At 42.1% G+C, this 13,582-nt stretch overlaps 1 protein-coding gene across 1 annotated transcript; it reads left to right on the top strand.

Annotated features, from left to right (window-relative positions):
• The first annotated feature begins 1,918 nt into the window (after nucleotides 1-1,918).
• On the top strand, nucleotides 1,919-12,432 carry TAGLN3 (transgelin 3). The gene is made up of 4 exons (XM_054386326.1): nucleotides 1,919-2,098; nucleotides 2,955-3,129; nucleotides 8,058-8,160; nucleotides 12,291-12,432. The coding sequence occupies exons 1-4, from the start codon at nucleotides 1,919-1,921 to the stop codon at nucleotides 12,430-12,432; spliced, it is 600 nt and encodes a 199-aa protein (XP_054242301.1).
• The last annotated feature ends 1,150 nt before the right edge of the window (nucleotides 12,433-13,582 follow it).

The following is a 13,582-nucleotide window of genomic DNA, read 5'->3' as shown; positions in this document are numbered from 1 at the left end:
TGGGATGGAAAGTCCTCAAGTGGTGGCCCTGTCACGTAGCATGCTTTTGTGTTATGTAATCAGATGTTTCAAAGGGCTTTAAAAATACAAGTGCAGGGAGGAGAGAGCACTAAATTAAATGCCTGTGGAAGACAACAATGAATTAGGTCATCTATTAAATTTTTCATCTCCTGAGTCTGCTCAAGCCCAGCAGCATCCAAGACAGTATAAATCTGAGAATTCATGGTCTTAAAATAAGAAAGTAATGGATGAAGGGACCATTATGAGATAGACATACTAGGAGCTATATTCCTTTCCCCCTTTTCTTTTTAAATTCAGAGGAAGGACTTTTTTTGGCAAGCAGATTTCAAATCCACCCCAGGTTTATCAGCCTCCTTTCATGCCAAGCTGAACGTGAATCATTTGCCAAAAGGGAACAATTTTTTGAAAGGTGGATGCTACAACGTGGATAAAAGACATTTGACAAAGTCTGGTGCAACTCAGAGAGAAGCAAAATGATTCTATTTAATAGGGGTTAAATTTATACAAAGCAGAGCAGAAGAAGAGGCTCTTATCTTAACTTTCCTTCTCTCTCCTCCCACCATTGCAGTGGTATAATCAAAATTCACACTGCTCTACTTGGGAATAGCTGCCTTGTTATTACCAGAGGTATTCTGACGCATAGCAGCAGAAAATATGGTCCTTGTGCTTTTTGGTAGGTTTGCTAGGCTTGGGTGATTTCCTTTGGTTTTAGTGATTCAAGTTGTTCTCTCAGGACACTGTTACCCTATTTGATAATATAATATCTACTAAGGATAAGATGATTAGAATATTCTACTACCTGCCTTCTCTTCCTTGACCTTTCATCTGATTGTCCCCTTGTTGAAAGTTTTTATTAGCACTTGAACAGGGAAGAGGAGAAATTATTTTTCATGCTATACAGCATGGTGATGCAGAACAAAGAGAAAAAGGGTCTGCTTCTGTTTTGTGATGAAAAATATATGGTATGTAGTAATTTCTGTTACCTTCTTTTACCAGAATAAAGTCAGATCAAGTCCCCCTCTTTATATTTCTAACTCTTTGATGCTGGGATGCTTGCTGCAGTTTGGGTTGATGCAGAGTAGGTGGAGTAAAACTGAGGCTGCAGGGTGAGCAGCAGAAGGCTGAGGAAACATGCATGAAATCAGCCTGCAGATGGGCAAGATAAACAGGATCCCCAGGCTGTGACTGAGTAGGCAGGCCTCTTTAATGGCTCTTAGCAACGCCCCTGTTCTGACCCTCCTCATATGTGAGGAAAATCAAATCAATACACTGTTTGTCAAACCAGGATGCAGCAGCAGCAGCAGCAGCAGCAGGGCTTTGTGGCAGCCTTCGTCTCTTAAATTCACCAGTGCTTTTTCAGCGATCTCTGGACAGCCATCCCTGCTTCTCTGCTGAGGAAGACCCTGACTGCATCTTTAATCGGGTTGATCAAGCTCCCATGTACAACCTTCTTCATATTAGCAAGGATTAGGTAGGCAATTTTAAAGTGCTTTTGGCAGCTTTAACGTTGATCTGAGAACTCTATTGTATTCTCTGTAAACAGCAGAAGCCTCTCTTTAAAACCTACTCTATTTTAAATCTTGCTTTTCTTCTACTGTTTTTGTGGTTGGGCAGGGGAGACTGATTTTTATTCTTTTTCTTCTTTCCTTTTTTTTTTTTAAATAATACTGTAGCTGATTTGTGCTTTTGGAAAAGGATATTCCCTCACTGATCCCTCCCCTGTTCTGCAGAACAGTTATAACCGGTGCCATACAGTTACTTTGGGTGTTGATGAACATCTGTTCAACTGTCTAAGATATAGGGCAGGCTGCTCACTCTTTATGCTTTAATTTTCTGGTGCGTACTTCAAAGCTGCAGATCAGGACTCTGCCCACTAAGCTCTGCTTTAGTTCCAGAGATGGCTAACAGAGGACCAAGCTATGGCTTAAGCCGAGAAGTTCAGGAAAAGATTGAACAGAAATACGACCCAGAATTAGAGTCTAGGCTGGTGAACTGGATTATTGTGCAGTGTGGAGAACAGATAGAGCACCCTCCTCCTGGAAGGCAACATTTTCAGACCTGGCTGATGGATGGAACGGTGAGTGTTTTGTCTGTTTATATACTTGATTGTGTTTATATGCACAGTGTCTTTATTTTCTGTCTTCATCTAGCTAGAGTGGTCACAGCTCATGGCCAATGCAGAAATGTGTACCTTAGTATCCGATTTGTTTCCTTTTGACTAGGACTCTTGATCTCAGAAGATAATTATTCTACTAGTGCACCGGGATTAGTGCAGCACTTATGATTCTTATGACTCATGCATGTTATGTATGAGAATGACTCATTCCTTCAGCACCTTTTCTCATACAGTTAAATAAGATCTGTTTTAAACCAGGTGTATGCTTTTCTTTTTAAGGAATAATCACTCTTGATAGTGAAAGGTGAAGAGATGTACAAAATTTGAAGGATTTGGGTTATATCATAAGTGTTTTCTTGGAAATAATTCTGTAGCTAAAACATCACATTCTGTTGGCTTATTGAACAACAAGCAGATGCTGCTGTTTGCAGTGGGCTGTAAGACTATGCTAATCATTGAATCTCTGCCAAAGTGACTTCAACAATATTTCAATTGACATTGCTTATTTTTTTGGCTTGCCCATGTGGTTTCTTCTCTGTCAGTTGTTATATAACCTTTACCAGTGATTGCTTTGTTGTTTCTAGCAGATTAGGATTTATATGATCAGGCTATTGCCATCAGTGAATGAGAGCTTTAATGCATTTCTAACTACTACTTTGACCATGATCAATTCACTACTTTCTTTCTGATTGAAGAAATTATATCCCTGACAGAAACTTCCCAAGTGCAAAGAATTGTGCAGCATCATTTCATCTGCAGAAATTGCCTTCTAGTTTGGTGATTGCTTTCTAATTTTGTTTCTCTATTTAATTCTCAGCTGTTATGCAAGTTAATAAACAGTTTACATCCAAAGGGAAATGAGCCCATTGCAAAGATCTCTGAATCAAAAATGGCTTTCAAGCAGATGGAACAAATTTCTCAGTTCTTAAAAGCTGCTGAAATCTACGGAGTAAGAACAACAGATATTTTCCAGACAGTGGATTTATGGGAAGGTAATAATAATAAACTGGAAGTAAGCTTGCAGTCTTCATTTTACTTTGCTTTGATGTGTTGTAATGGTGCATTTTGTCTAAGGCATATTCTATAATGCAATTATCTTTTGTTTCTCTTTGCCTTACCTCATTACCATCTCCTTCCGGTAGCACGTTATCTCCTCTGAGGGATTTACATTACCCTGAGGGCACAACAGAACTTTTCCAAGCTCATGTGTTATCCAAAAGCCCCATCATTCTGATAGAAACCCACAGACCAAATAAAACAAGTGCTCTCTCTGCAAATTGTTTCCAAGTAAATAGCTTTTAATAACAAATATGGAAATCCCTTCTACATTTATTGCAATTTTCAAACTATGAGCAAATCTTAAGTTAGAGCTATAAAATGCATACCCAGGAGCATTTATGCCTCTGCCAAGCTTATGAGGACTCGGTTGTGACTAGCAAGAAGCAAAACTCACTGCTTAATATCATGTTAGCTGAGCATCCCTCTCTAAGGATACAGTCTTTTAAGTGAGGTCACTGTGGCAACAGCAAAAAAAAAAAATCAGAGTGCCCCTGTGGTCTTGCAGTAACCCAGGTGAGGGCTGTATCCATCCTGTGCTTGACATGGCAACTGCATCTGCTAGTTCCTGAAGAGCTGAGTCACTTGTGAGTTTGTATGGTTGGCTTTGCCCACTTCTGTGGTGATGAATCTCTTCCTGGTGCTCTAACCAAATGTATTGTATATCCTATATCATTCTGGACGGGGTGATGGAGAACACTTTGTTAAGAGGGCTTAGAGCCAAGGACAACTGCAGGATAGTGAAAGGCAGGCATTAAAGGGTCAAAAATCTGTCTTGAGAAAGAAATGGTGGAAAGAGGAAAACAACCCATTGAGAAAGCTGGTCAGCATAGTTTCTGTAGGAATACACGAGGTGCAGCAAAGACGTGGTCTGCTTTCACAGCCTGTCAGGATATGTGGAATAGACTGCTCCTCTGAAGGACAGCTCGAGGAATGAAATGCTAGGGTGCTGTTTTTGGGTAGGTTAGAAAGATAGTGACAACTGGCGTTACCAGGATCTGTAATGTTCTCAGGGTACCAAATTTGCTTGACATATCCTATCTTTGGGCACAAGGGCAGGATTGTTTTTTCCAGTTCAGTCTTTAGTTTAATGTTTTAAATGAAGAGATTTTCACTTCCCCAGTATAAAGAGCTCCCCACTCTCAGCCTAGCAGGCTGCTGAAAGAGAAGCTCCATCTATACTGTAAGGGTAGGTAATGGCTCATTTCAGATGCTGTTTTTTGCTGTCTTTTGCATAATGACTTCACACTATGCAAATGAAAGTATGGTACATTGATCCTTACAATGAAAAGGACTTGTTCTGAAGACAGAAAGCTCCTAATGAGGGTGACTCTCCTCATTTCTCTTCCTTTCACTCCTCATCTTTCTTCAGCAGATGTAAGGAAAAAACCTTGTAACTTCCAGAGTACAGGAAATCAAAACACAACTCACAACCTAGGAGGGAGACATGCAAGAATTTTACTGTTATTTTAAGACTTCCCAAAACTCATCTGTGTCTCTTCACTTTGCACTCCCTTTTCATTCCTCCTACTGCTCATTTCAGTGCTGAGATGAAACAGTATGTCTCCCCAGCAATGAGTCACTGCAAGCTTTTTGTGTCTAACCATAGCTTTGACCTCTAGCATCTGTGCTGCTTCAGGGCTGAATTGTCTGAACCTGGATGCATTAGCTGGAGAGAAAGGACAAACTCTTTCACTGTTTCATTATTATAGTGCTCTTACACTTCAGGCCATAACCCCTTTAGAAAGAGAGGAGATGTCACTGTATGTTTACAGGGAAAGAAAAGTATGTGTGACTGAAAAACAGCTTTTCTCTGGCACTAATTGTTTTCCAAGAGCTTTTGCTTTGAAATCCTTAGTAACAATTACTGGAAATGTTTTAGGATGCAATCTGCTGTTGGCTGTTTCAAACTCACTCAGTCCATCTGGTATGTTTTTCTTCCTCTCTGTGACTTCTTGCTCCAGGAAAGGTATCTCCTTTCTTTTGGTCCTTTCTTATTTTTAACTACTGTGCAGAGCAGCTTTCCATAATCCATACCCAAGACACGTACTACACAGGAGGCAGCCGTCCCTCTGAGTAGTTGTTAAGTTTTACAAAAAAGCATTTGAGGAGCACCAAGCAGAGCAGCTCTCCATCTTTAGATTTGAACCTTCCCCATTCTGACTCTGAAAAAGGCAGCCTTCCAGCCAGGTTCCCCCAAAGAGAAAGGCTTAGTATAAGAAGCGAGCAGAAGCCCCTTCTTCCTTGTACAGGCAGTGCCAAGATCCTCTTCCAGGCTGTGCTATTTGAAGCGTGCTGCAGAGGACACCAAAGCTGCAGAAGAAATGTGTCAGTGTTGGTCTCTTCAGCATGACTCGTGGAGGCCAAGGCTGGGGGCTGGGTAGGCAGTCTACGTGGTTGTCCATCGAACAAGTACTGGAGCTGAGGGAAGGCTCTGACTGCATTTTTCTGCCATGCCAGAATCAAGCCTGGCATCAGAAAATATCTATGATCCCTTCTGTATGGTGGCTTCAGTGTTAGGTGACTTTCACAGCCCTTTTTAAGCTGACCACCCAGCCCCTTGTATCCTTTACTAGAAGAGAACAGATATCACAAGACCACCCAAATCTGGGGCCTCCCCTCATCTGCAACACCCCTCCCATGCAGCAAGAAGACTCTGCAAAGTAGGGCCATGGCCGTAGCAGTTTTGTCATGCGACACTTGGCTCCCACATCACCCCACTCCTCTGTTTTTCCCCTGCAGGTCTCCCACTCACCACTGACAAATCAAGCAGAGCCGGGTGAGAGCGTAGGGGGGCTGCCAGATGGCTCTGCCAGGCCCATCATCATATTTTGCTACCCTTCTTTTGTTTCGTTTTCCTGGACTTGCTGTCATTATTCAGCTCATTCTCTTTTAAATCCTTCTTCACATCCCAATCAGCTAGTGCAGGAGGCATCCCAAGGACGTTGTGTGTGGCATCTGTCACAGCATATGGTACATCTGCTGCTCTGGGGGGCTCTGAGTGCCTGCCTTGCCCTTCTCCCTGCACGCTTGGGTGCATGTGGGATGTCAGCTCTTCAGCTGCCCTCTTGAGCTGGGACCCCATCTGATAGAGTTTTCATTAACAAATACAGTAAAGCGAGGATTCTGGCCGGCTGACAATTTATTTTCTGAGCAAATGGTCCCCTGCAGATAGAATGGCTATAAACTTTACAGACTGTATGACAGCCACAGCTGGAAGCTGCTAGATGGTTTCAGCTTTAGGGTATCTTTCTCACCTCAGCCACTGTGTTACGCATTTAGGCTTGTATGAACCAAAGCCCTGAAATGCATCTGCCTACAATCAGGGTAATGCATAGCATAAACAGAACATGCAGCACTCTCTGCCCTCCACACTCCAGCTAGTCTGCAGCGATTTTCATTAATATTGGTCCACTGGAGCTATTTCTGAAATCTCTTCTTTTCATCGTGTCTCCAGGGCCTCATTTTTTAAATTAATTACTTCTTTTCCCATGTGAAGAACTTAGAATCAAAATCAGATCTGTTAACTAGATAAAATGTTTTAGGAAAGAGGAAGAACTGGAACAGAAAGGGAGGGGGAGTCATAGACTCACAGAAGGGTTTCAGAAGATGAGAGAGGCAAAAGGCAGATTTCTAACAGCTTACCACCTCACACAATTAGAGATATATGCTACAAATCTCTATTGCTAGAAAGTTGTCCAAAAGTTAACATGTCTGTATTGGGTAGTGAGTTAAAAGTCTGTCTGACTCTAATGTATTTATGCTACATGTCTCCTTTGATTTGTTTATTAACTCACTGGAGGAATAAAGCAAATGATGTTGAACAAAAAGGAAAATTTATTTATTATCCTTGTTTTGGAAGGAGATACAGGAGGAGGGGATACTATTTTTTTAAATGCAATCCTGTTTGAAAATGACCCTTATGTTTCAATGGTGCAAGGTGCTCTGCTGGAAACTGGTGCATTTTCAGTTAGGTAGAAGGTGTGCTCCTAAGCAAATGATAGGCAATTTCACCCTTTCCTAGAGAGATGGGATAAATTATCCCTTGAGAAGCTTTTCTCTCCTGTTGTTTTATGGAGGGAACCTAAAGACCAAGTGATGACCAGGTACGTAACTTTTAATTGGCTAAATATGAGATACAAGCCCTGACCACTTGAAATGAGGAATGAATACAGGTAACATAGAGGGCATGTGGAACAATGATCCAGATGGCAGGGACTGAAGGTATGAAACTGCAGAGCATTGATTTTTGGCAGCCTGAGAAAGGAAAACGGTTGGAGGGATCTGGGATGGGATTCAATGATTAAATTGGGAAGGACTGCTACAAGTTACATGCCAAAGTTCTCCAGGACTGCTGTCAGCTCTGTTAGCACAGGAACTATCTGGAATTGCCAGGGTTAAATGGAGGATCAATCTTACTCGTTTACAGTTGAAGAAATTGAGGTTCTGCCCTGTCAACTAACACACTGTTCTCCCTCACCCCTGTTTTACTGAGTATATTATTGTCTTTGTACTCCAAAGCGATCTCTTAGGAAAAAAATTTGCCAAAGAGATTATCTAGAAGGACTTAAAATGATATGGGAGAAAGCACTAAAATACCCCAGAGGCCTAGAAATATGGAAATGTCTGAATTGTTAAGTTTTGCATTAACACTGTCCCTTTGACAGCTTTTAATAGACTCTTGCATGTCAGTATGTCCATTTCAGCAACTGTAAAATAGCATTTTTAATGCAATTAATGCATTTCTTCAGGGGAGCTGAGGGAGATAGTTAATACATTGGATAAGACTGTTTATCAGTGTGCCAAGCTATTTGTTGTGCCAAGCAAGGATTTCTTATATTAATTTAACTGTCTGGCTTTCTAGGGAAGGACATGGCAGCAGTGCAGAGAACCTTAATGGCTCTAGGCAGTTTGGCAGTCACCAAGGATGATGGCTGCTACAAAGGGGATCCATCCTGGTTTCACAGGTAAAGTCCAAAGCACAGCTGCTCAGAGCTGTCTTCCCTAGGAAGTTGGTAATATCATCTGCCTTTAGGCTTTATGGAAATTTATTGGGAAAACAATGGACGTGTCTTTCCAAAGTTTCCTTATAATGGAGAGATCTTCTCTCTTGAGTTGGGAGGAGGGAAGCAAAGATCCAACCAGGCAACCTTCTACCCTTCACTGGTTCCCAGCTTTACCAGCATTTTCCCATATCTTGTCAACCTAGTTACACCAGGGCTGCTGGGAAGGAGTCTTGTGGGAGCTGTGTAATGTAGCCTTTTCTCATGTAGCCCCATCACACCATTTTGTATGTCCCTCCTGCACCAGGGCTGGGACAGCACTGTTGTAACCAAGACCAAGGAGTGCATTGCCTGTGGCTCCAGCTCTGATTTCCTCCTGAAGATGCTCCTTTTGAACAAGGGTGTTGTAGGTTGTGTTGGTGTGAACATGCATGTGCATGTGTGTGGGAACTCTGCTGAGTAGCTGGAATTTGGCAGGGAAGAGTGCAGAATCCTGCTCCAGGTACCTTAATAGCATATCCATCTTGTTGCATGAGAAAGAGACATAGTTTTCTTGTCCACTGACTTTATGTCTGACTCTTATTCCCTAGAAGGAAAGCAACAATACATGGGAAGTTCAGCCACCAGTTTTGATGTCATTTTTCTATTTAGCAGTTTCAGCTAATCCTATATTTATGAAGAAAAGGGAATGAAAATGGCATCAGCCATGCAGATATGTGTCCTAAGAGCAGCTGTCATGAAAAGTGTACTTCTACCTCACATCTGATAACAGACAGAAAGCCAAGGCTGTCATGGATGGCTGCAGACCCTTATATAGTGATCCCTTTACCAAGAAGGCATTTTTTTATCAAATTTCTCATCAAACCAAAAATTATTTCATTTCCAAGTATTTTTATTTTTTTTATCCCCTTGGGGAGTATCACTTAGCTGTGAATAATTCTCTGTCTTGGCAAAGATGTTTATTTGCTAAAAAACTTTTTTTTTTTGCTACGGAGGCTGAGAAGCAGGGACAGGAAGAAATGGAAATCCTCTCACAGTTAGCTGTCCTGACCCACAGGTGTATTATTGACAGGACATTCTGCCATCCAAGGATATTTCTTATACTGAAATGTCTGAGGGATGTTAGCAAAAAGAGTGCTGGTTGCTTGTCTTTGGTTTCCTTGAATTTTCTGATGTCTAGATGAGGCTTAGCAAAAGTAAACCAGGCTTCACTTGCTTTGTATTAAACCTTGAGCTAGTTTAACTGAGGAGAGTTGAATTTCAGGTGAGTAAGTGCAAACTCCTATACGTTCTTGATATTAAATTTGTTTAACTTAATACAGTGCACAAACAGATTTGTATTTATGGAATATAATTAGGTTTAAAACTGGGTTCAGATCTAGTTACATGCTTTAATACAAACCAGACATGAAGTCACTATGACCCAGACAGGCTTATTTGTTTTACGTAACTAAAACAAAGCCCTACAAGCAAAAATTAATTTTCATCTGGACTCTTTTAATTGTGGGTGGGAACATTTTTCACTGGCATAAATGAAGATGTGATCATTCTCCCCTAGCTGTCTATCCTGCCCATGCTGCCGGGATAGCCAATGCATATCTATGGCAGCCCCTCAAATACCTGGTCTAGTTGAGGATGCCCTTGCTGACTGCAGGGCAGGGCTGGACTTAGATGACCTTTGGAGGTCCCTTCCAACCCAGACCATTCTGTGATTCTATGATTCTATGATTTTAGAGTTACTGCCTTAAGCAAACCTGGTTCCTAGTAAGAAATAAGTGACTTACCCACCCCTTCAGGCAGATCAAGACCCCTCTCATTGCTGCCCAATGTTAGTCATGAGCCAGGGCTTTCAGGCTGATTCTTAATCACCTTAAATTAAATTGAAAGAAGTCAAGAGTAAATGGAATTAGAGTATCCATGCAGGGCTCTGCAGTCACTAAGACACTACCACTCTTGAGCTAAGCCATTTAACTTTCCATTGCCAGTGTCTCACACATCCAGCCTCACCAGATCTGATTTCCCTTTCCTTGCATACCCTAGCAAGATTCATGGATCCACGACTGTTTGTTATCTGGTGGTTTGGCAACCACAAGCACTAGTGAAAGCTGGCACAAAGGTCTGGTGGGCTCAGTTTGCAATAAGCTGATGACAGACAGGCCAAACAGAACTTGATGTAGTGTGAGGCACTGAGTGGAATGGGCCTGCCTTCACCTCTTTGTTCTATTGACTCCGTGAAGGCAGTTTCCACTAACCTAAGGCAAACCATTAAGTACACGTCATTATCTGTAAGGTCATCAAATATTCAATGTTGGTGCTTATGCTGGTAAAAATAGCACTCCATGATCCTGAATGTATACAAAATCAACATTTATTAGCATATCCAGGCTTCGTTTTAGTATCTTGTACCATTTCCTCTTTGCAGTCCTCAGGTTTTTTTTCCTGTTCAGGGTTTCTTTTCAGCTTGCGGTGGAATTACTCTGCAAACACAGCTGAAGATCCTAGGAGGAACACAGAAAAGTAGTAGTGTCCATTCCTGGGATTTTAATTAAAATGAAGGCAGACAGAGTGAACCTGAGATTCACTTAGGTAATAGCAGTAGTTCTAAAAACATCCTCTTGTGGAGATGCTGGCAGTAGTTCTGTGCTTCTGTAAGCATGCTGGAAAATAAATTAAGCGGCAGTGAGAGGGCGTTGCTTTCCGAGGTGCCGGCAGTTCCGCATGCCTCCTTGCCAAACGACATGCCTTCTGGCAAGAGTTTGGCATCTGAAAGCCTCTCATGGGCTTCCCCAAGCCCTCTTACTAGGCTCTACATTAACACTGGAGCCCCATTCTGAACAATGACAGGTCAGTACTGGTTTCCTGTGGATTTTTCTCACCTTTCTGCTTTGCAGGGCTTTCATGCTGACATGAGTTTCTCCTGTCATGTTCTGAACACCCAGAGCCTAGCAGAGTTTAAGTGCTTTTTTGGACTTTAGCCAGAGTGCTCAGCACGGTACAGGACCAGACCCTCACAGAGAGGATCACGTTGATGGTTTTCAGTCACAGCAGGAAGTTAATCGAGCATTCTCATCTAGTGGTGGGGTGGGGAGAACAGGGGAGCTGAAACTCGAAGCCATACTGCTGAGTAACCTGATCTCAGGACAGCAGGGAGAAAGATTGTACCTGGGTGGGAATAATCTGATTGATTGAAAGCCTCCCTCTGTCTGGTGCTCTGCGGATTCATAAGGCTTATTTGCTAGCAATAGGCTGATCCTTGTCCCTTGTAAATTGTTTTTTCTACCTTGTATAATGAAAGGTTTATTCAAAATGAGCAGTTTCTCTCAAGGCAGCAGAGTACAAGCTTTTGTGTTTTTTAACCACCACTTTGCCCCTCAGTGCTATTTTCAGGGAAAAGAGGCTCCTTCTAAACTCCAACAAATGTTTATTGATCCAAAGGGCTTTTGAGACCAGAGACACAGGACAAAAGTGGTCAATGGGACTTGACAGAAGAGAAAGGACTGCCATACAGTTAAGACAGAGGTGCAAAGGGCAAAGCCTATTGCTTAGAGGAAAGATGTATGGAAATGGCAAAAGAGCAATTGTTCTGTCCCATAGCTAAGCATCATCTGCTCTTCTAAACGGAGCAAGCCACTTCTCTGTCTCATTGTTTCTCTGGTTACATTCAGCTCTTATTTACTCCATGGAGTTAAATTATATTGATTTGTACTGTATCAGCTTGTATCACAGCACAGGTAAGTGTCTCATGGTGATAAGATCCCATGGACTATAGCTGGTAAGAGCTAGAGAGCTTAACACAAATAAACCCACTCATGTGTTATATACAGCACTACATAAATATTTTATCTGTCAGAGCTGCTGGGAGAATCCCTTGGGGTCCTGGAATAAGTGGTACAGGGAAAGTCTGAAGCGTTGTAGGCTTAACTGCAGCACTGCTTCTCACTGCAGGAAAGCAATTAGGCCACAGAGTATCGTCCAGCCCCGGGGACACACCTGTCAACGTGAGCCAATTTCAGATTGCTGTTCACGATCCTCTGTGCATACTCAGAATGATGGTTTGTGTGTTATGTTGCTTTTTTTGTGTGCATCTTGGACAGGAAAGCACAGCAGAATCGACGAGGATTTTCAGAAGAGCAGCTTCGTCAGGGACAGAACGTAATAGGCCTGCAGATGGGCAGCAACAAGGGAGCATCACAGTCGGGTATGACAGGCTATGGGATGCCAAGGCAGATTATCTGAAAGCATCTCTGTCTGTACAGAAAACACTCCTCCTGCAGCATGGTCTGTTAAAAAAAAAAAATGCTCATTAGTTACCTTTCTGCCTGGTTTTTAATAGCATAGCTCTCTCTAAGGTTTGGAGTACTTTTAGTTGGGTTTGTTTTATTTGCAGCTGCAAGAGTTCACCTAGGAACTTGGGTTTTCATGGTGGTATGTGTCAGTTCACAGCACGTGCACACTGCTGCCTCCTACTTTTCACTTCTGAACTATGCAAAGACAATTATTCTGTATTAATTTATTTGCAAAGTGTTATCTTCCATATTTGTCCACACTGTACTTGTATTTCAACCAGTAATCTCGTTCTTCAATTCGGTGATGATATTATTTGACCTGAGAATAAAGACAAATTAAAGATACCTCTTAGACTTGTTATTTAAAGAAAGTAAAGCAATTAAAACCAATGACCTCCTGAGACGGTGCTGAGGAGTTAAATGGTTGATTTTTCTCAACTCTAAGCCAGAGCCTTCTCTGAGTGACTTCTTGTTGTAATGTTTACAGTCAGTGTTGCATGTTCAGTTTAGTATTTTTCTAAAAAGCACACTCTATGTACTTCTATAAAAAGAAGAAAAAAAGTATTAGCCCTTCAGTCTGATTGACGTAGTCCCACCCACTTTAGCTCAGATTTCCCATGACCTACTGTACTGGGTTGACTGCAGCTGGCAAACTTGTGGATTGAGGTAAAATCAGTTTAATAGGGAAAGCAAAAGCTGACTGTGGAAACAAAGGAATTAATTCACTACTTCCCATTGGCAGGCAGACATATAGACGCTTCCTGGAAGGCAGGACCTCAGTATGCATGGTAGTTACTTCTTATGACAGACATACCCCCTCCCTCCTCCTTTCCTCTGAGCTTTTGTTGCTGACCACAACACCATACGCTTGGGGTATTCCTTTGGTCAGTCAGGGTCAGCTGTCCCAACTGTGTCTCCTCCCATCCTCTTGCTCACCCCTCTGCTCTGGGAGCAGAATGAGAAAAGGAGACCATGGTACTGTGAAGACACTGTGAAGGCACTGTTTAGCAACAGCCACCACATTGGTGTATTATCAACTGCTTTAGTCATAGATCCAAAGAACAGCACCCTACAGGCTGCTGGGGAGTGCATTAACTCCA

Source organism: Indicator indicator, chromosome 1 (assembly GCF_027791375.1).
Source record: "Indicator indicator isolate 239-I01 chromosome 1, UM_Iind_1.1, whole genome shotgun sequence".
Taxonomy (NCBI): Eukaryota; Metazoa; Chordata; class Aves; order Piciformes; family Indicatoridae; genus Indicator; species Indicator indicator.
The sequence above is the reverse complement of the archived record's forward strand: the minus strand, read 5'-3'. Positions and strand labels throughout refer to the sequence as shown.